This window comes from Sorex araneus, chromosome 4, assembly GCF_027595985.1.
Source record: "Sorex araneus isolate mSorAra2 chromosome 4, mSorAra2.pri, whole genome shotgun sequence".
NCBI lineage: Eukaryota > Metazoa > Chordata > Mammalia > Eulipotyphla > Soricidae > Sorex > Sorex araneus.
Window position 1 is genome coordinate 175,234,480 of NC_073305.1, and position 21,451 is coordinate 175,255,930.

Genomic DNA, 21,451 nt, shown 5'->3' on the forward strand with positions numbered 1-21,451 from the left:
TTTGTCTGGCCCCTCCCCTGTTCTATTTCCCCCCCTTAAAAAAAAAAAAAGGGAAAAACAGGGGAGAAAAAAGACCATTATAGAGATTTTTTTTACTGTCCAAAAACATTAAAACCAGACCATGGAACCAGATTGCCCGTTATTTACCCAGCTGAGGTTTTCTTGTTATCCTTCCTACTCAGTTGTTTTTGTTTGTCGTCATTTTTGTCTGTTGAAATCCCAAGAGGAGGATTGGAGGTGAAAGGGTTAGTGTGGGACAGCAGAGTTCAAAGGGTTAAAATAAAGAGGAAAGAGAAAGATCACTTTGCTACCAGAATCAAAATGTATCTGATTGTGTGTGTGTGTGTGTGTGTGTGTGTGTGTGTGTGAGTGTGCATGTGTGTGCGAGCGCATGCGCTTTATTTTCTTGGTGGTGGTGGCGGAATGAGAGGGGCGGGGACAGAGGGATCTTTTCCTTGACCGTTTGGTTTTATTTAGGGTGCGATGCCTATTTTCCATTCCAATGTTTGAATACCTGCCTGCGTTCTGTGGTTCCCTCGATCCAGCACATTCCCAGTGGCCTGTCACTGTGGCAGCTCTCGCTGAAATCACACAGCCAGGATTCATTGGTGATATTAAGTAGAACCATATGGAATTGCCACTTTTTCAGCCTAGGGGGCCCCCATTTAAAAACAGATCCCATGTATACTTGCAAACATTCCGTCTCAGATATCATGGATAGATTGAGGGGGGGGTGCTGTCCTTGTTCAGAAATGAGATAAAATAGCTGCAGTCTCTACCCTGGGCCTCCTCCCTCGTCTATCCCGTCTATGACATAGCCGGGCTTTGGGGCAGCCTTGCTGCGGGGATCACATTTGCAAAGACAGAAACGTTCTTATTTACATTATTTGTGTCACAGCAAATCAGTTCAACTCCCTTGGAGAAACAAAGGGAAACTTTGCCAAGAAGATGTGGCTCTAGGAAGGACCAGCAGTAACGTGGGCCCCTCTGGCTCCGAGCTTGAATGCATCTAAGAAGGAATGAGGTTTCGCTGGGGAGGTGGCGGGGGGTAATGAGAAGAAGTAATGAGCTCTTTACACATGATGCCTCCAGTGTCTGGTGTCTTGACTGGGCTGGTTGGCATCACCATAAAAGGCTCGAGGGGTGTGTGTGTGTGTGTGTGTGTGTGTGTGTGTGTGTGTGTGTGTGTGTGTGTGTGTGTGTGTGTGTGTGTGTTTGTCTGTGTTTGTGTGTGTGTCTGTGAGAGACAGAGACAGAGAGAGACAGAGACTCAGGCAGCTGCTTTGCACTGGCCCCATGCCCCGTTAGAATGGAATTGAAACTCTCTGAGGTGCCTCATTGGCTAGAGCCGCTACCAGTCCCGGAGAGGCACACCCGGGCTGCTGTGTCTGCAAGTTTGGAAAGTCAGATTCCCTTCACCCCTCCCCTGCCCCCAGGCTTCCAAATTGCTGATCCTTTGCCAAGACTCAGTGGTCTGAGTAATCATTAACGTTTATAGAGCGCCTCCTGGGTGCCAGGCAATTGAGGGTCTTCGGGTTCTTTTTCATATATCAGCCTCAGGAGGGCCACCAGGGGCAGCCTGCCCACCAGCCTCATTCCATGAAGGTGCCAACTCTGGCACCATCAGGCTAAGCCATTGACTCAAGGGCCCCTTACCCGCCTAAAAGATCCTGAAGGGAGTCCCAGCAGGCAGGCAGATGTCCCTGTAGCCTGGTTTTCCTCCCTGCCTACACTCCTTCCAGCCGCCTTCGTCTCTGGAGTGCTCGCGACCAGGAGAGGGACAGTCCTTCCTGACAGTCCTTCCTTCCTTGTCCCCTGGGTTACCCCTGACGTCCTTATGTAAGGCATCCATGAGCCTCGAAAATAGTCAGTTGCCCGTAAAGGCTCATGGGAGGGACATGAGGTGACCCTCCCACCCCTCCTTTCATGTCATCGGCCCCCGCCTGATGTCTCCCAGCAGGTACTGTTAGGAGTGGGAGGAAGGGCGCGGGCGCCTCTTGTTTGTTCCGTAGAAGAGGCAACGCGCTCAGTGCCAGGAAGCCAGACTCACAGGATGCAGGGTCACATGGGCCCTGTGCCTCGGGTCCCCCCGAGGGCCTTCCCAGATGCCGACTTTTCCAGAACTGGGAAGCTGAGCGGCACATGTCCTGGACATGTGGGCTCCAGCTGGTTCCGACTCACATGTGACACGGAAGTGTCGGAATCTCTGATGACAGCCCTGAGTGCAGTTCCAGAACATTCCCAGCCCTGTGCCGAGTGGCACGCCCTTCCAACACTCAGCAAAGCCTCCTGGTGTCCCCGAGCCCCCCTCGGATTGGGGGCTGACAGGCCTTTGCGTGCCTCCGGGGACTAAGGAGACAGCGACATGGGGCCCAGACGTGTGTGCGGAGAAGGGAGTCCGGAGTCTGCCTTTGTCCATCCAGTGAAGGGAGGCTGGTTTGTTTGTTTTTTTTTTCTTCTTCTTCTTCTTCTTTTTGGGTCACACCTGGCGATGCACAGGGGTTACTCCTGGCTCTGCATTCAGGAATTACTCCTGGCTGTTGGTGCTCGAGGGACCATATGAGATGCTGGGGATCAAACCAGGGCAAGCCTCGTGCAAGGCAAATGCCCTACCCGCTGTGCTATTGCTACAGCCTGGGGCTGCATTTTTTTTTTCTTTTTGGGTCACACCCAGCAATGCTCAGGGGTTACTCCTGGTTTTGCACTCAGGAATTACTCCTGGTGGTGCCCAGGGGACCATATGGGATGCTGGGAATCGAACCTGGGTCGGCCGCATGCAAGGCAAACGCCCTACCCGCTGTGCTATCTCTCCAGCCCCTGGGGCTGCCATTTTAAAATTGTTTTTATTAGTAATACTAGCTGGAAGACAGCAGACAGGAGCCCATATGCTGTCAGAGCTTTGCCTTCTCTAGGTCATTGCCCTCAAGCCCTCGTCCCTATGTCTCCTCTTTCCTCAAAGATCGGGGCCAGTTCTGCTGCTATAGCTCCAGGAGCCCTTGGCTGTCATCACTAGTAGGTTGCTGTGGGGGGCTGGGGGCGGGGGGAGTAAAAGCTCACAGAAGGGACATAAGGTGACGGGCAACTGGCTATTTTCTAGGCTCACCAATGCCCTACATAAGGACCCCCCCACATTTTGGTCGGGACACGCCAGAGCTCACGTATTGCTTGTGGCACAGGGTAATCTCACTCGGTGATGTGGGCTGGAGCCGGGGATCAAACTCAAAACCTGTAATCTTCGAGGCAGGAGCTGTAGCCGCGAGCATGGAGCGCTCTGAGCTGCCCACTCCCCACGCTCCAGCCTCTCCATGGCTGCAGAGCTGGTCCCGGGTGACCTGCAGGATGGCCATTCTTCTTCCCAGCAGTAACTCTTAATTCCTACTGCTGGAAAAGCCAGCAACTTGGGGGCTATTTGGGGACAGCGGTCACTCAGCTCCCTGGGGACTTTCAGATGATCCCCCAACATCACACATACACACACACACACACACACACACACACACTCTCACACACACACTGGCTTTGCCCCGCACACGGGTGCTCAGGTCCCGCGGGGAGTGCCATGCCATGTGGCAAGGGTCAGTGTGTTTCCGGTGCAGACCTGCAGGGTAGATAGAGCTTCCCATGTCCCGAGAGGGGCCCACTGAGCTGGCCGCTCCGCCCACAGCCTGACCTACTTTTTGTGCACAGCTGCTTGCAGGCCCAGAAGCGCTGCCACCGCTGTTGCCAGCAAGTGCAAAGGCACGGGAGGGGCGCCTGGCGATGTACCTGGCCCCGCCAGGGAGCCCTTCCAAGGAGCTGCCTGCGTGTCGGGCCTGTCTGCGCCCCTGCTCACTGGCGTCAGCCCGCACCCTCCCCTGCTCCCTCGCTTCTCATGTCTGCCTGGCCAGCGGGCTCCCCGCTGCCTGGGAGAGCAGCGGCCCCTCCAGATGCAGCTGACCTGATGCTTTAGAGGCCGTCGTGTCCCTATCCTCAGCACCCCTCTTGGCCACATGGTTCCGTCACAGCCCAGCTCTGAAAACCCAGAAACAGGAGGACAAATTCCGACTCCTGCTCGCTTTTACCACTTGGGGCCCGGGGTGTGTGAGTGATCTTTAAACGCAGAAGCAGGGGCTGGAGCGATAGTGCACAACTGGGTAAGGCATTTATTTGCCTTGCACACAGCCAACGTGCAAGGTTCCATCCCTGGCATCTTGGATGCTGCCCTGAGCACCGCTAGGAGTGATTCCAGAGAACAGAGCCAGGAGTAATTCCTGAACACCGCCAGGTGTGGCCCCCAGAAAATATCTCACACACACACACACACACACACACACACACACACACACACAAACCCACTATCATGATAATGACAGTTGAGCTACTACCAGTGACCTTTATGAGAAGTCAGCGACAGTGTCTCACTGTCACTGTCATCCTGTTGCTCATCGATTTGTTCGAGTGGGCACCAGTAACGTCTCTCATTGAGAGACTTATTGTTACTGTTTTTGGCATATCCAATACACACGGGTAGCTTGCCAGGCTCTGCCACGCGGGCTCGATACTCTCAGTAGCTTGCTGGGCTCTCCGAGAGGGGCGGAGGAATCGAACTCAGGTCAGCCGCGTGAAAGGCGAACGCCCAACCGCTGTGCCATCACTCCAGCCCCCGTCTCACTGACTAAGATACTTAAAGCAGAAGAAACATGTGCGATACCTTTAGACCCTAAGCCCCAACCTTTGCTCCTGCAGTGAGCAGTGCCCAGCGGCTATTCTTGGCTCTGTGCTCAGGGGTGACCTTGGCCACACTCAGGGCGCACTCAGGGGACCCCGTGTGGTGTCAGGGATAGAGCCAGGGCTGGGGCATGCAAGGTGAGAGCACTTTGCCCTCTGACACCACCTCTCTGGCCTCTGGGTCTGCGTTTATCGCAGTCGGAGCCGGTTTCCGGAGAAGGTGAGATCTGCGGGGCAGACGGGGGCTGAGGGGGCTGTGAGGTGACGGGGCACCTGGAGACGGGGCCTTGACCATGCCTGTGTGTCTCCCTGCAGGCGGGGAGGAGCACCTATCAGAGAACGCCCCCGTCTTGGATGAGAGGGCCGCCCTCTACTCCGGGGTGCACAAGAAACCCTTCTTCTTCGACACCCCACCCGAGAAACCTCTGGGAGATGAGCCCGACTCGGCCGCCAGCACCTCGCCCTCGTCGGGCAGCCTGGACACCTGGGGCGCGGGGCGGAAGCTGGTCAAGACCTTCAGCAAAGGCGAGAACCGGGGCCTCATCAAGCCTCCCAAGAAGATGGGCACGCTGTTCTCCTACCCCGAGGAGGAGAAGGCCCAGAAGGTGTCACGCTCCCTGACCGAGGGGGAGATGAAGAAGGGGCTGGGGTCCCTGAGCCACGGGGTAAGTACGGATGGGGTGTGCTTGTATGACCACCGCCGCAGGCACCACCTCCTGGTGTCCCTGGAGGAGATCCAGAGCGTCCGCAAGCAGATCCGCCTGAAGAAGAGCGAGCCGGCCTACTCGTGTTCCAGAGCCTTCCTCTGCCATCGCCCCTCGCGCAAGGGGGGCCACAGCCTCCCCTGTGACCTGCAGCTGCTGCGGCCCAAAGCCAAAGGGGGAGGCGGCGGCGGGGGCTGCGGCCCACCCGGCAGGAGGGTGCGCGGGCGCCCCTCGGTCAGCGAGTTCAATATCACCTACGTGGTGGAGCGGAGCCTGTACAGCCACCTCAACTTGACCCAGCTCGTGCGGCCTGCCCCAGACAGGACCCTGAGCAAGGCCGAGAAGCAGGACCTGAGGCGGTGCCTGCTGGAGGAGGAGGAGGAGGCCAGGAGGAAGTGGGCCGCCACGGTGGACCGCTGTACTAAAAGGGTTCTCTTGAGAATCCACCAGAAGTCCGTGAGTCACCCGCCGGGTCACCAGGACGGGCCTTGTCATGTCCCTGAGGTGCTGTCAAACAGAATGGCCTTCCTTCCTTCCTTGGACCTGGCCTTCCTTCCATGGGGCCTTTCTTCCTTTCTTGGTGCCTGACCTTCCTTCCATGGGGCCTTCCTTCCTTCCTTGGAGCCTGACCTTCCTTCCATAGGGCCTTTCTTCCTTCCTTGGAGCCTGACCTTCCTTCCATGGGGCCTTTCTTCCTTTCTTGGTGCCTGACCTTCCTTCCATGGGGCCTTTCTTCCTTTCTTGGTGCCTGACCTTCCTTCCATGGGGCCTTTCTTCCTTTCTTGGTGTCTGACCTTCCTTCCATGGAGCTTTATCTTCCTTCCATGGAGCTGACCTGCCTTCCATGGAGGCTGAACTTTCTTCCATGGAACCTGACCTACCTTCCTTAGAGCCTCTTTCCTTCCTTAGAGCCTGACCTTTTTTCCATGGAGCCTGACTTACCTTCCTTAGAGCCTATTTTCTTCCTTGGAGCCTTATCTTTCTTCCTTGGAGCCTGACCTTCCTTCTATGGACTCTGGTCTTCTTTCCATGCAGCCTGACCTTCCTTCTATGGACTCTGGTCTTCCTTCCATGCAGCCTGACCTTCCTTCTATGGAACCTGACCTTCTTTACATAGAGCCTGACCTTCCTTCTATGGAGCCTGAACTTCCTTCTGTGGAGCCTGACCTTCCTTCTAAGGATCCTGGCTTCCTTCCTTCCATGGACCCTGGTCTCTGCTCTTCTCTTCCACTCAGGACTTTCTCCAGCTTACCTCATATCTCCAACCCTCTTCTCTCCTTTTTTTGTTGTCAGTGTGCCCTGGGAAGCTACTCAAAGCTCTGATTAAAACAAAGCAAGATCCCCACATCTGGGCTTTTCCAGAGCTCGGGGCTGGGGTGGAGCTTCCCTCTGGGCACGGGGAGGGGGCTTTCTGGCTTCCCAGCCAGTCTTGTCATTTGACTGCCAAGAAGCTGATTCAAAACAGGACATTTTGCCCTGAAGGAAGACACTGACTCTTTCCCACTGATTAAAACAATAGGAACTAGCTCGTAGAAAGATGCCTTCATCATCCTCACCCGCTTGGGAACTCGGAAACACTGTCAAGTACTTTTTATTAATAGTTGGGCAAGGAGAACGAGCTGAAATGCAAAAGGAAATAGACTGGTTTAACTTTAGTCTATCTGATGGTTTAATCTGTATCAACCAAGAAGTCAACATTTACTTGCCCCCATCGATTTTTAGGTATAAGGAATAAAGTCCTTTCAAACATACAGTGTGTTTCCATTTTTAAGATGGAATCAGCTGAGCCCTAATCACATGTATTTTTAGGGCTTGTCTTATTTGAAGTCGAGTCTATAGGCCTTCCTCCAAATTCCCACCCAGCTTTCATTAGCGCAGTATGGTGGTACAAGCTCAATGAGTCCAAGGTCTTCCTGACCTTGGATCCTTCCATCCCTGACTCATTCATTTAGAGTGGGATGATGGACTCCTGTGAAAGGTTGGAGATGGTGCTGTCCCCTCCTGTGGGTTTTCCCCAAAGTACTTTTGCATTTAAGAAGCTGTTCTTCTCTAGGTGATTCTGTACTTGGAATTCATTCCGTCAAACTCTGTGGATCTGGGGACTATGATGGCAGTGTTCTTATCAGTCTCTTCCTCTTCCCTGGGGCCAGAGAATTAGTACAATGGGTATGGTACTTGTCTTGCACATGGCCATCCCGTAGGGTCTCCCAAGCCTGAAAAACCAATCCATGATTGCAGAGCCAGGAGTAAGCCCCAAACCCTGCTGGGTGTGCTCCCAAAAAGCCTCAGCCCTCAAAGGTTATCTTGGAGTCCATGCTAACTCAGGTTTCTGCGAGGGTAACTTTCTTGCTTAGTTTTCTCAATAAATTTTGGAACCCCTCTAACCCTGTAGGAACATCTTCCAGTCCAATGTGAATCCCAGCCACCCTTTGGGCTTGCTGATTGTTCTCTTTTCTTCAGCTCCCACCCCCAGCATTTTCTTAAGATACTCAAGCTCCCTTCTTGGTAATTTATAATACCAAATCTTGGTAATTATATGATAATCATGTCATCCTGAAAACTTTTCCAAACCCAGCACCTTGAAATGCTGCCCCTGTTACATGTGGGCTGGTTAGTAATACGACATCACAGGGTCTTTCTCTCTAGAACTTACATTCCTGAAATTTGTGCCAATTAAAGTCCTTAGGAATTCTTCATTCATGCTGAGTTCCTTAGGAATTCTTCATTCACACTGAGCATGTACCTCCAGGCAAATTTGTTTTCAAACACCCTTTTTGCCTCTAAATTAAGGTAGCACCTTATAATTTCTATCCAAAATTTTGGAAGTGCACATGTTCTTTTTTGAATAAAATTGTATAATTAAGAAACAAAATCTTCTTGTCCATATATAGAGAGTAAACTAAGTTAGGGAAAAATGTTTTTAATGGGAAAAGTATTTTTAAGGGATCAAGATCTTTTTTCTTTGCTTGGCTTTCTTACAATTTTTTTTTCTCTTCTTCTTTGTCCTAAATCTTCTTCAGTGTATCTAAACACATATGGTTTACTTTAATCTTTCACCTTGATTTCTCTCTGTCTTTCAAAAATGCCATATTTGCTTGATGAGACCTCGGGGAAATGATAATGCTTCGTATTCACTGGAAATGGTCACTTGTCTTGCTTTTTATTTGATCATTCAAGTTTTGTTGGGGGAAACAAACATGCATGACATTTTGGAATTTCGTCCATTTTAAAAATTCAACCCCGCCCCAAAACATGTTTCCAACTGCATGACCATTCCATTGACTGAGTCTCCTCATCCACAAGCATCTAGCAAAATGTTTTTTATATCATCTGTACAAGAAGATGTCTGAACATCCTTTAGGCTTCGATTTTTACAGACCACCAAAGTCCAAGATGGGCTGACTTCTGACTTTTTTTTTTCCCCCCCTCGGTAATCTCTTCTCTGTTGAGTGTTGCTTCAGAACTCCTTGGTTTAACAGCAAGAGTTAGAGATCAGTGGAAGGCATGTGTATTCCTATATTCTGTGTGCATCCTCCTTTGATAAGGAAGACTCAAGCCTTCTTGCTCATTTCACTGGGAGAGGTTTATGTTGGGAGGTTCAGAAAACCAGTCCGCTCTTATGAGCTGTTTCTTTTAGGCATACATGCAGGCTATGAAGCCCCGTGTGGGGTGCTAATTTATCGCAGATAATAGTTTCCACATACATTCTTTGTCTGTTATTTCATTCACATCAGAAATAATGAGCGGGGCTCCAGTGTTGGCGTTGATGTTGGAATTTAAAGCAAGGGAGAACAAAAGACATAAAATGGTGTGGCATCTGGGGGCCATACTCTGTGTGTGTGTGTGTTGCCCTGAGTCACAGAAATGGAACCAGAAGAAAACCACCGCCCTTGCGGGGGAGGGAGAGGAACCGACTAAAAAAACAACCAACCTCTACTTGGTTCTCTCAGGGAAAATTTGTGTTATGCTCCTCGGGTTAGGGAAGTTGGTGAGTATTTTTGCTTAGTAGTCTAGAGCTAGGTGGTTTGTCTTGACTTGAGATCTAGTATCAAATCGTTGATGATTAATAGGTTCCTAGAAGAACAACTATTGGAAAACCACACCCGTGGGAGATTCTGTAAAAGAACTATAAGGACTTGGGTGGAAGTGGAAAAAGTTGCGTGACACCGGCTGTGGGTTCTCCCCAAAGTCCCCCTGTAACTTCCTACCATCTTGCTCTTCCTGGGCCCTTCCAGCGCTGCTCTGGCTTTGTAATGGGCTGTCAGAGCCGCTTGTCCAGTCCCAAACTCCGCTCAAGTCCTTCCTTGCACATTTGGCAAGTCCACCGTGTCTCAGCTTCACTCTGACAGTCTGAGGACAAGCTTAGGAGGGTCCGATAAAGTCTCGGAGAAAGACAACAGTTGCAGTGTGCATGGTCGGGGGTTGGGAGGATCACATGGAGGGAGAAATAATGGGCAAGGTTCAGTTCATTCCCTGAGACTGAGGAAAAGTGAGTGGCAGCAGCAAGACGTCAGGCAACAGCTGAGTGATTTTCCCACCTGGGGTTTTCCCTTCCAAAATGTCTCTACTTTCTCAGATCCTTAGTTTAGATGCACATATGTGCATGTGCACACATGTACACATATGGTTATTTGAAACAGGTAATGATTAGAGTGCAATAGCACAGCAGGTAGGGCGTTTGTTTGCTTTGCACGCGGCCGACCCGGGTTCAATTCTTCCGTCCCTCTCGGAGAGCCCGCCAAGCTACTGAGAGTATCTCACCTGCTCAGCAGAGCCTGGCAAGCTACCCGTGGCATATTCGATATGCCAAAAACAGTAACAACAGTAACACAATGGGGACGTTACTGGTGCCCGCTAGAGCAAATCAATGAGCAACGGGATGACAGTGCTACAGTGATACAGTGATATGATATCCTTCTATTTCATCTGCCGTTGATGAGTATCCAAGTTCTCTAAAAATAGGTGATCCCAAATATTGGAACCATTTCGGCCATCCTCTTCGATGACCACTTAGAATAAATGAGTCTGTGTTTTGAGCTCCTCTTGTTTATCCTGGAGAATGGGAAGGAGGAAGGTGGTCACTGAGAAGCGTTTGCTAGGAAAACAATTGGGAATTCGACCCCAGTTCCAAAAATATAAAATTGCTGACATAGAAGCAGTGCCGTCAAGTTGCCGACGAACCAAAAGGGCAGCAAAGTGGTTCCCCCTCCCCTTCGCCCCGCCCCGCCCTCGTGTGTCACACTAGTTCTCGGCCCGTGGAAATGCAGAAGTGTGGTCTGAGACGGCCACGGAAACAGAGCAACCTTTTTCCTTCCTGGGCAAATGCGGTGCCTTTGCGTAGCCCGGCCTGAGAAAATGGGCCGTAGTTAATGAAACTGGACAGCGGGAGGGGAACGTTATCAGCATTTTTGGCTAGGTCAAGCCAGCAGCGAGTGAGTAATGCTCTTGGCCTGATTTGACAACTGTAAACATAACCTTCTTTCCCCTTCTCAGCAATTTAAAACTAAACAAAAAGGCCTGGTTGGGAAAGTGTTCTGTCAGTGGCAGGACTGTAGGATTTCGGGACGGGGGTTCGCCTCCCCCTGACCCCATCATCCAGAGTCTCTCCTTATCACTGCCATTAGCAGTTCATTAATGAGAGATCCTTGATTAGGGGGGAATTCTATTGCTACGAAACCTGCATTCTTACAAGCACACAGATAGCCGGGGGTGCGGATGGGCGGTGCATATTAAGGAAGTGTCATGCGCGCCCCCCCCCCTGCCACCCCCCCCCCCCCCCGACCAGGACAGGCCCCCTTTAGCGCCTCCTGGAAGGATGAAAGGAGCGAAGTAACCGTGTGACATGAACCATGCCTTTCCCCCTCATCATCTCTCCTTCCATCCTGTGCCATAGTTGTGAGTCAGTGATGTGCTGCTCGGGGAATGGGGTTGGGTTGGCGCAGACCTGAGCATCACCAGCTTTTCCTTACCTGCTTTCCACAGAGAACCTGCAGCTTCGGGGGCTTCGACCTGACAAACCGTTCTCTACACATTGGCACGAGCAACTCGGACCCACTGGTAAGTCGACATCGGAGGGAAAGCTGGCAGTTGGCATTTGAAGGTTGTTGTCGAGTTGGGCTGCGATCACCCAGGAATTAAGCCTCGTAAACTGTCTCAAAGATTTCTTCACTCGTGTACGCGTGAGGAGCCCTGTGCCCTGCGCCTCTCTTCCTCTCCTGGCGTGGTTCCCTGAGCACCTCCCTTATCCAGGGGACAGGTCCAGAGGCTTGTGGGTGCAGCGTGCAAGGTGATGACCTGTCGTGTGTGCAAGTGTGATTTGTGGGTTTCAAAAGGCAGATAGGGCCATAGCGTGCAGGATGGAGCCCCGTGGTGTGGCTGCCAAGAGTATGTGTGAGCATTTCTGAAAAGCAGTCAGCACATTCCAAAGCATATATGTAGACTCTAGCTGTATCACTGTGGAGACGTGTCTCCTTGGGTCTCTTCTCTCTGATCTGGGGTGTTCTAGAATGAACTGTGTATCCTTGGGGCCAAAGTGCAGCAGATTCTCAGGACCATGGTCATTGCCGCCGCCTCCTCCTCAGACCTTCTGGGTCAGAGCCCGGGGGGCAGATTCCCACTGTGATATATGAGAAGTGTTCGTTCTCAACACTTGGTGTACCGAGACCCCCAAGGAGGCAGGCAAGGTTGACATCCCATTTGGGGTTTGCCTGATGGATTTAGTCACGTGGCTGTAAAATTCAGATTTTGTTCTGTGTAGTTCTGCAGAGCATGTCAGCTGAAACATCCAACCCCAATTTTCAGAGTATTGGAGGAGTTTTCTGGAAAAAGCAAAACTGTTTCATTTGGGATCTGTTTCTCTTGCCTTGAAAACTAATCATTCCATCTAGGCAATCTTTTTTTTTTTTTAAAGGAAGAGGTATTTTAATTTATTTTTATTATTATTATTTTTGAGTCATACCCGGCAATGCACAGGGGTGACTCCTGGCTCATGCACTCAGGAATGACTCCTGGGGGTGCTTGAGGGACCACATGGGATGCTGGGAATCGAACCCGGGTCGGCCGCGTGCAAGGCAAACCCCCTACCCGCTGTGCTGCAGCCCCTCATCTAGTCAATCTTAAAACACAAAAAGTATATTAGCGCCAGAGAGGAGAGAGTCCAAGGTTTAAGACACTTGTCTTCCATGTGGCCAATCCAGTTAGTTACCCGCCAGCACTGCCAGGAGTGATACCTGAGCACAGAGCAAGGAGTAAGGCCCCTGAGCACTGCAGGGCACAGCCTAAATCACCTTGTCAACCCAACCCAATCCCCCCAAAAATAGGAAGTATGATTTCTGTCATAACTGAAGGGATGATGGTCTCTTTTTCCCAATGCAAAATTGGACAAGAAGTGACCGAAACTTATTTGGTCAGAAAAGGAAATTTAGGGGCTGGAGCAATAGCACAGCGGGTAGGGCATTTGCCTTGCACGTGGCCGACCCGGGTTCGATTCCCAGCATCCCATATGGTCCCCTGAGCACTGCCAGGAGTAATTCCTGAGTGCAGAGCCAGGAGTAACCCCTGTGCATCGCCAGGTGTGACCCCAAAAGCAAAAAAAAAAAAAAATTTATACTTTTAGGAGCTGAGTACGTGAAGCTGCCTTAGTCGGTGTGATTCAATATTGGGCTTGACGAGAGTTGCCATTTGTTCTCTTTCCTGACGTAATTTGTAGTAATGACTGAAACTCTCTCTCTCTCTCTCTCTCTCTCTCTCTCTCTCTCTCTCTCTCTCTCTCACTTTCTCTCTCTCTCTAGCTCTCTAGCTCTCCTCTGTTGGTTCACATAGGTTCACAGTGACAGCAAAGAGAATCATGAGAGAAGAGTATACTCAGGTGACATGAAATAGAAAGTCACCTCCCACTTTACCAAACATAGGCACACACACAAGCCCCGGGGTGGCTTGGCTTTACCTTTTCCTTGAAAATATCAGCAACCTAGCACTGAATTTGCAGAGGAAACATGCAGAGACCCTGGGGAAGCCCGTCTTGTCCCGGGAGCACAGCACGGAGGGTTGGGATGCCGAAACTTGGCCGGGGGCTTCATTTGCACGGAACTTTGTCTTGCAGGGTAAAGAAGGGGAGTTTGTGTACAAGGAAGTCATCAAATCCCCCACGGCCTCCCGCATCTCCCTCGGGAAAAAGGTGAAATCTGTGAAGGAGACAATGAGGAAGAGGATGTCGAAGAAGTACAGCGGCTCTGTCTCTGGCCAGGTGTGTGTGCCCCTGCAGAAGCCCACCGCACTCTGCCTGACGTAGGAAGCCGGGGATGAGCAGGCAGAGATTTCATTCGAAGCTGGACCTGGTCACAAATAGAAATCGGGATGCAAGACCAAGCCTGGTTGAGCCGGGCAAGGACTTGCTCGAACTGACATTTATTAGACGCTTAGGGTCACCCTGGCCCAGCCCCTCCTTTTTTGCATGCACACAGCAGGGGCCAGAGACACAAGGGGAGAGAAAGGGTGACAGGGCGATGCTCAGGCCACTCATCTCTCAAATTTGAACACGAGGGTCAGGTTTGATTTCCCAAAACATTTCTGGCTACAAAATAGGCATCTCTGGCACTCGGGCTTTTTTTTTTTTTAAAGTAATTCTTCCAACGGAGGCATCCATTGTTCTAGAAGCACTTCTGAGAAGTAGGTTCAGAAAATGCATCCTGGGCTCGGGATGTCCCTGGGTGCCATAGGGGACACTTTCACTCACTCATTGGCTCCATTTCCTCAATTGGATGGTTCCATCACTGGTAGCATGACTGTCTTCAGTGAAGGCAATAAAGACACAACACTTGGATCGCTGGCTTTTGAATTGTTTGGGTCATTAAGTTGTCAGAACACTGTTCTTTGGCCTTTCATAGTAGTCATCTTGTCTGTGGCAGGCTCTGTGTAGGGCACCCCTTCCGTGCATCATTTTGTTGGGGGTTCCTGTGCGAACAGCCAGAAAAGCAGGCTTTTTTTTTTTTTGCTTTTTTTTTTCTGCTCTGCTGCTGCCCTCTGGTGGGCATATTGAGAAATGAGGCAGCTCCCTTACAGTGGTGTTCACTGGGTTGTGGGCAGTGACTGCAGACAGCCTAGTCACCACGGGGCTGGGTGGCGGGGCGGTAAACTCCTACACTGGCATTCTAGTGGGTAACAATCAGGGGTGCTGATAGCCCTCAAAATGCATAGTGTGGACCAGAGTGATAGTACAGCGGGTAGGGCATTTGCCTTGCACATGACCGACCCATGTTCAATTTCCGGCATCCCATATGATCCCCCAAGCACCGCCGGGAGTAATTCCTGAGTGCAGAGCCAGGAGTAACCCCAGAGCATCGCCATGTGTAACCCAAAAGCAAAAACAAAAGAAAAAAAGAAAAAATGCATAGTATGACATCCATCCCTAAGCCCAGCAATGAATTTCTCCAAAATTTGGGAAATTCCGAGCCACTTTCCAAGTGCCTTCTCCCGTTTCTTGTCCCTGTGAGCCTGGGGGTGACAATGAACCCAGGAGAGAAGCGAGGGGTGATGTGGACTCTCCCCTGCACCAGGCAGCAGCCAAAGTGGCACCGCTGATGGGAGGCATTTTATTTCATTGGCATTTCCTCCCTATTGCAACAGAGATGGAAAAGCTCCTGGGACCTTAAATGTCCAGGGGCTTCTGTATTATGGGCCAATTTTGAGATATGGTTTTATACCTCTTCCATGTGGCCAACCCAAGCACCATCAGCAGCAATTCCTGTACAGAGCATTGCAAATATTGTTGTTGTTATTGTTTTGCTTTTTGTTGCCAACCTAGCAGTGCTCAGGGCTTTTTCGTGACTGCACACTCAGAGATCACTCCTGGTAGGGGCTCACAAGACAGGGGCAGGGGGTGGGGGGTGGGGAGGGGTCAGAATCAAACCCAGGTCAACTGCATGCAAGGCAAGCGCCCTACCCTCTGTACTGTCCCCAGCCCTAACATTGCAATTTTGTATTCTCAGTAAGTTTTTTTAAGTTTAAGCTTTCAATTTATAGAAGTTTAAATTAATTAAATGTTCATTATAATGCTTCCTGGAAAGAGGCATTGTTGTACTTTTAAAGTTTTTAGTGTAGATAGGTAATCAAGTAAGAATTTCTGTTCTATAATTGCATTATGCCAATGTCTGAAACAGTCCTTGGTCTTGGAGGCACTTGATAGATACACAATGATGTGCTAATTTTTAGAGCATTTGAGAAGATAAAGTGTCAGGGATATTCATTCTTCAAAATGCAGGCCTTTCCCCAAAGGCATTTAAAAAAGAATTTGGGTTTTTCGTTTTGTTTGGGGGTCACACTCAGCTCTGCACTCAGGAATTCACGCCTGGCAGTGCCTGGGGGTCTGTATGGGAAGGCTAGAGATGGAATCCAGGTCAGCCACGTGCAAGGCAAGTGCGCTACCCACTGTCCTATCTCTCCAGCCCCAAAGAATTTAAGGTGGAGTGTAAATGAGGGGTAGAGCATTTGCTTTACACACATCAGGTCCTGGGTTTAGTCCTTGGCACTGAAAAGGACTAGGAGGAGGAAGAGGAGAACTTAACCTGGGAAGATGACTGATATAGAGACAGCATGAAAAGTTCAAGACTCCAACTTTGCAGCTTCGGTAAATTCCCAGCAATGGTACTTCTGTTGATCGTTGCTTCTAGAGGTCCGTTGCTCACCTTCATTCATTGTGAAACACAAACAGTGTGTGTTAGGTCAGCACTGCCATTCCTGCTGTCCTTAAATGTTTTCAGGGCCTTGAAATTGTGTGCTTGCCTTTCTGATGACTCGGCTCCGTGCAAATAGCAGGTTTCATTTTGATGGTTTTGTGCTCAGGAGTCTGTGTATTGTACTAGGGAGATTTGTTTTGGAACATAAACCATTCTCTGTGCAAACTTCCTGACAAAAGAAGTTGTGTGCATAGCATCTCTTACAAAATGAGCAGGCGCTACCTCAATACCTCAGTGTGCCGGCCAGGGGCTGCCGAGGGGATGGTACAGTCACCCCAATAGGGAATGTTCTCCATCACAAAAACAAGCATTCAGGTCTGAAAGCAACATTAGAGCGTTTCACACATGAAAAAAAGGAAAAGAAGCTAAACAATAAGTGAGGTGGGTATTTTATTTTAAGCTGAAAGATGTTTCTGTTGTATGTATCTGGTTCTTAGATGGCATTTCATTACTTGATCTCAGACATTTGGGTTGAAGCATCAGAATCTGGCTTTTTGAAGGTGGGGACAGTTGACCCGCACCTGACTGTGATTGGGGCTTACTCCTGGCTCTGTGCTCAGGCATCACTCCTTGTGGTGCTCAGGGGACCACTGGTAGTGTCAGAATCTCCAAATAGAGTCAGCTGCGTGTATGTGCAAGTGCCTTATCCCCTCTTCTATCTCTTGTCCTTCTCAAACCTCTCTCCTTTTTATTAAACAAAAATATTCACTTCAAATACTACATCAAAAATATTTCCTGGGGGGAAGAAGCAATAGTATAGTGGGTAGGGCATTTGCTTGGTACGCGGCCGACCTGAGTTCGATTCCCAGCATCCCATATGGTCCCTGAGCACCACGAGGAGTAATTCCTCAGTGCAAGCCAGGAGTAACTCCTGTGCATTGCCGGGTGTGACCCAAAACGGAAAAAAAAAAAAGTTCCTGGGACTGCATTTACAGCTCTGCATTTTCAGCTCATCTTTATTTGGGGACTGTTGGTTATTCCTACTCTCTAAGCCTTTAATCCAATGTTTTACTTGAGATGTATGATATCTTTAGCCTACTTCTCCCTCAGGGAGAAGATGGCAATCTTCTGAGAGTTTCCTGCCCACATGGGACAGCCTTGCAAGCTTCCCATGGTGTATTCATATGCAAAATCCAGTAACCAGCTGGATCTCATTCCCCTGACACTGAAAGAGCCCCCAGTGCGACATCGTTAGGAGGGCCAAGTCGAGATCTTCTAAGATCTCAGGGAAAGGACGAAATGAGAGGTTACTGAGCCCGCCCGAGAAATCGGTGATTAACGGGATTTCGTGATCATGATCGTACATATGTTTGTCTTGGAAGTTTCAAGAGTGCCTATTGAAACATAAATATTTGGGAGTGCTTAATAAATACTATTATGGGCCACAGCTTTAACTGAAACAAGAAGGGTCAGGCAGATGCTCAAAGGGCTGATGCTCATCTGTTGTGTATGGAAGCCCTGAGTTTGATCCCTCGACCCTCTGAGCACTGCTGGGAGTAACTCAGGAGCCAGAAGTAGCTTCCGAACATCGCCAGTCTTGGCCCCCAAACAAAAATAAATAATACATACAATGAAAGAAGAAGATGATTTCAGAGCAGGGCATTGCTGGGTACAGACTCCAGTAGAGGTGGATTTGAGGAGCCTAGTTGAGTCAGTTCAGTCAGGGGGGTTGCAGAAGCACCCTACTCATCGATGAACCCTAACTTTGTTCCAGGACTCGGGCCTCGAGGGCATGCCTGGCTCCCCTCCCGCCTCCCAGCCGGATGCAGAGCACGCCGACAAGCCCAAGCTCAAAGCCGGAGGCTCCGTGGAGAGTCTGCGCAGTTCCCTGAGCGGGCAGAGCTCCATGAGTATGTCTGCTTCGGGACCGTGGACAGTCTCCCAGGGAGTCTGTGTCGGGGCTGGACAGTGCCTGGGCCCTCATGCGTCAAGAGCCCCAGTTTCTGGCAGAGACACGTCAGCCACGTACTGGGTTTAGTTGTCAGTGCAGCTGTAGACCAGAGCAGGGATGGATCTGGTGGGGAAGAGGGGAAGGTAGCGCAGATCTGGAAGGGAGATCCGGTCAAAAGCAAGTGAAGACAAGACCACGGACAAATAAGGGGTGGGGGGAAGGGGACACAGGGAGGGGCGTGATGAAGGCCACAGGTGAGATGCTGTTCAGTGTCCCCCAGCCTGTGTGCTGCTAACTGTCTGGAATCAGGGACCCGAGACCCAGTTCAAACTGACCACTTGGCCTTGGGCCAGGTTCCGGATTACTCTGCCCCGCTTTGTGAAACGGCACCTACCAGTGTGAACCCATGCCTATCGAGGGCTGGTGGTGTCTTATTGGGGTCTCCGTGTCCCTCCATCGTTCAGGGCCATAAAGATAACTTCAGGCATGTCCAGTGGGGACAGAGACCTCAGCGAGCACCTGGTCTCCTCACGAACCCCCGGCCACCCGCCTGCCGTCCCCCTCCCCTGCTGGCCGGCCCTTCCCCCCCACGGGCGCTGCGCTCACCGCCGCCTCTGGTCCTTCCCCGCGCAGGCGGCCAGACGGTCAGTACCACCGACTCGTCCACCAGCAACAGGGAGAGCGTCAAGTCGGAGGACGGCGACGACGAGGAGCCGCCGTACCGGGGCCCCTTCTGCGGCCGCGCCAGGGTGCACACGGACTTCACGCCCAGCCCCTACGACACCGACTCGCTCAAGCTCAAGGTGGGTCGGCCTGCTGGGCGCGCATCCACGGCGACGCCTACAGCCCGGCCTGGGGGGCTCCCGCGGGCTCTGTGCTTGACGGGGTCTCCCCCAGCAGGACCCGGGAGGGAGTCTGGCCGATGCCCTGCGCTGCCGAGGGCTCGCGCGGTCCCGCAGAGACGCCCCCGCAGTGCTGGAGATGGAATCGGGGCTGGCCCCTCACGTAGCCACGCAGCCCCCCTTCCCCCGCATTGCCCCGCTGAAGGGTCTCTCCCATCCCCCCCCAGATCTGTGTTCCTGCGGGGAGTTCTCCGGGGCTGGCCGGCGCTAGGCTCTGGGGCACACACTGGCCCGTGCCTAGGTGCTCGTGCATTCCCTGTGGCGAGTGGCACGGAAGAGGTGGCAGCCCGCGCCGTGACAGGCCTGGGTCTCTGTGTGTCCCCCCACCACCACCCTGGCCCTGACCCCCAGTCTCCACCTCAGACATCCCTGCTCTCCACCCACACTTCACTTCTCTGCACTGGAAGCTGAAGAGACACTGTCGGACCCCCAAATGATTGGGGAGTTAGGCAGAATATGATTCTCCTATATAAATAGTGATAAATAATGTTGCTCTAGGAAATGAAGATGATATCTATTTATCCATCAGGCAGCTGGAATTCCATAAAACAGAGACGGCCATTACAGGGCCTGATTTTTTTTTTTCTTTTTGGGTCACACCCGGTGATGCACAGGGATTACTCCTGGCTTTGCACTCAGGAATTACTCCTGGAGGTGCTCAGGGGACCATATGGGATGCTGGGAATCGAACCTGGGTTGGCCGCGTGCAAGGCAAACACCCTACCCACTGTGCTGTCACTTCAGCCCCTGATTTTTTTTTTTAATTGAATCACTGTGAGATACAGTTAAAAGCTTTCATGTTTGAATTACACCCATACAATGATCCAACACCCATCCCTCCACAAGTGCACATTCCCCACCACCCATGTCCCCAGCATACCCTTCCTTTCCCACCCTCCCCCTGCCTCCATGGCAGACAATTTCCCCCATACTCTCTACTTTTTGGCATTATGGTTTGCAACACAGATACTGAGAGGCCATCACGTTTGGTCCTTTATCAACATTCAGCACACATCTCCCATCCTGAGCGATCCCTCCAACCATCACTGACTTAGTGATCCCGTGATCCCTTTCCTATCCCAGCTGCCTTCTCCTCCAGCTCATGAGACAGGCTTCCAACTATGGGGCAATATCCCTGGGTAGGGCCTGATTTTCTTGGGCCTTTGACCAGTGGGAACTTGTCCACTGAAGGTGCTCTCCGGATGCTGGCCAAGGCCTCTGCTGCCCAGCTTAGTAATCCAGCGGGATCTCACAGGTGGTGCTTGCAGGGGCTTCACTTTGGCCCTTGGTGGCCTGCAGAAGGGGTCGGGAATCATCCCTGAGTCATGCCAGTAGGGGGTTTGTGGCACTGGCCCCAACCTTCCTGGGGTGGTCATGGCCATGCAGTGACCGCAGCTGATGGACTCACCCCTAAAGTGAAGCTCTCTGTTCCCTGGGGCCGCAGAAAGGAGACGTCATTGATATCATCAGCAAGCCGCCCATGGGCACCTGGATGGGCCTGTTGAACAACAAGGTGGGCACGTTCAAGTTCATCTACGTGGACGTGCTCAATGAGGAGGAGGAGAAACCCAAGCGCCCAGCCCGGAGGCGGCGGAAAGGGAGGCCCCCCCAGCCCAAGTCCGTGGAGGATCTGCTGGACCGGATCAATCTGAGGGTCAGTCCCTTCCCGTCCCACTCGCTCATCCCTCCTTCCGCCCTCTCCCCTGAACCCCCAACAGGAAGGGGAAGAGGGCTGTGTTATCCAAGCCCTGTTCCCGGGATGAGTACCCTTCTTTCCATACAAATCACATCCAGGACTTCATTTTTTTTTTTTTAGGGGTGTGTATGGGCCAAATCTGATAATGTCCAGGGCTTACTCCTGGCACTGTGCTCAGAGACAACTCCCGGCAGTGCTCAGGGGAGCATATGAGGTGCCAGGATAGAACCCAGGTTGGCCACATGCAAGGCTAGCACGCTACCCACTCTACTCTCTCTTTGGCCCTGTGACCGCTCCTGCGCTGTGGCTGGTAGCAGAAACCCGGGATCACAGTTTGAGCCCAGCCTCGAGGGAAGCTTTTCTGGCCAGAGCTCCAGGCTGACGCTGGGCCATGGGGCATCTCCAAAGTTTCCCACTGTCACTCCCCGCACCGGGTGTGGTGAGGGTCCAGCTCAGTTCTGTTTGGCTCACTGTGCTTCTGAACACACCCAGTCTCAGTGGGATTTCTTTTTTGGGGGGTGAGGGGTTCACACCCAGCGATGCTCAGGGCTTACTCCTGGCTCTGCACTCAGGAATTACTACTGGTAGGGACCATACAGGATGCCGGGGATCGAACCGGGTCGGCCATGTGCAAGGCAAACGCCCTACCCGCTGTGCTATCACTGCGGCCCCAAAGGAAAGGGTCCTGGTAGCAAATTTGTTTATTTATTTATTGCTTTTTGGGTCACATCCAGCAATGCACAGGGGTTACTCCTGGCTCTGCACTCAAGAATTACTCCTGGTGGTGCTCAGGGGATCATGTGGGATGCTGGGAATCG

General features: G+C 51.6%; 1 protein-coding gene across 5 annotated transcripts in view; it reads left to right on the top strand.

Moving 5' to 3' along the window:
• Nucleotides 1-21,451, top strand: part of SASH1 (SAM and SH3 domain containing 1) — a 220,481-nt gene that overhangs the window by 174,692 nt on the left and 24,338 nt on the right. For 3 of the 5 annotated variants that reach the window (XM_055134915.1, XM_055134917.1, XM_055134919.1), the window contains 6 exons: nt 5,023-5,867; nt 11,394-11,468; nt 13,513-13,656; nt 17,859-17,994; nt 18,669-18,838; nt 20,382-20,591. In XM_055134915.1, coding sequence (XP_054990890.1) covers nt 5,023-5,867; nt 11,394-11,468; nt 13,513-13,656; nt 17,859-17,994; nt 18,669-18,838; nt 20,382-20,591 — 1,580 coding nt within the window. The remainder of the gene's footprint in view (nt 1-5,022; nt 5,868-11,393; nt 11,469-13,512; nt 13,657-17,858; nt 17,995-18,668; nt 18,839-20,381; nt 20,592-21,451) is intronic. The other 2 variants (XM_055134918.1, XM_055134920.1) reach the window with 1 other exon arrangement.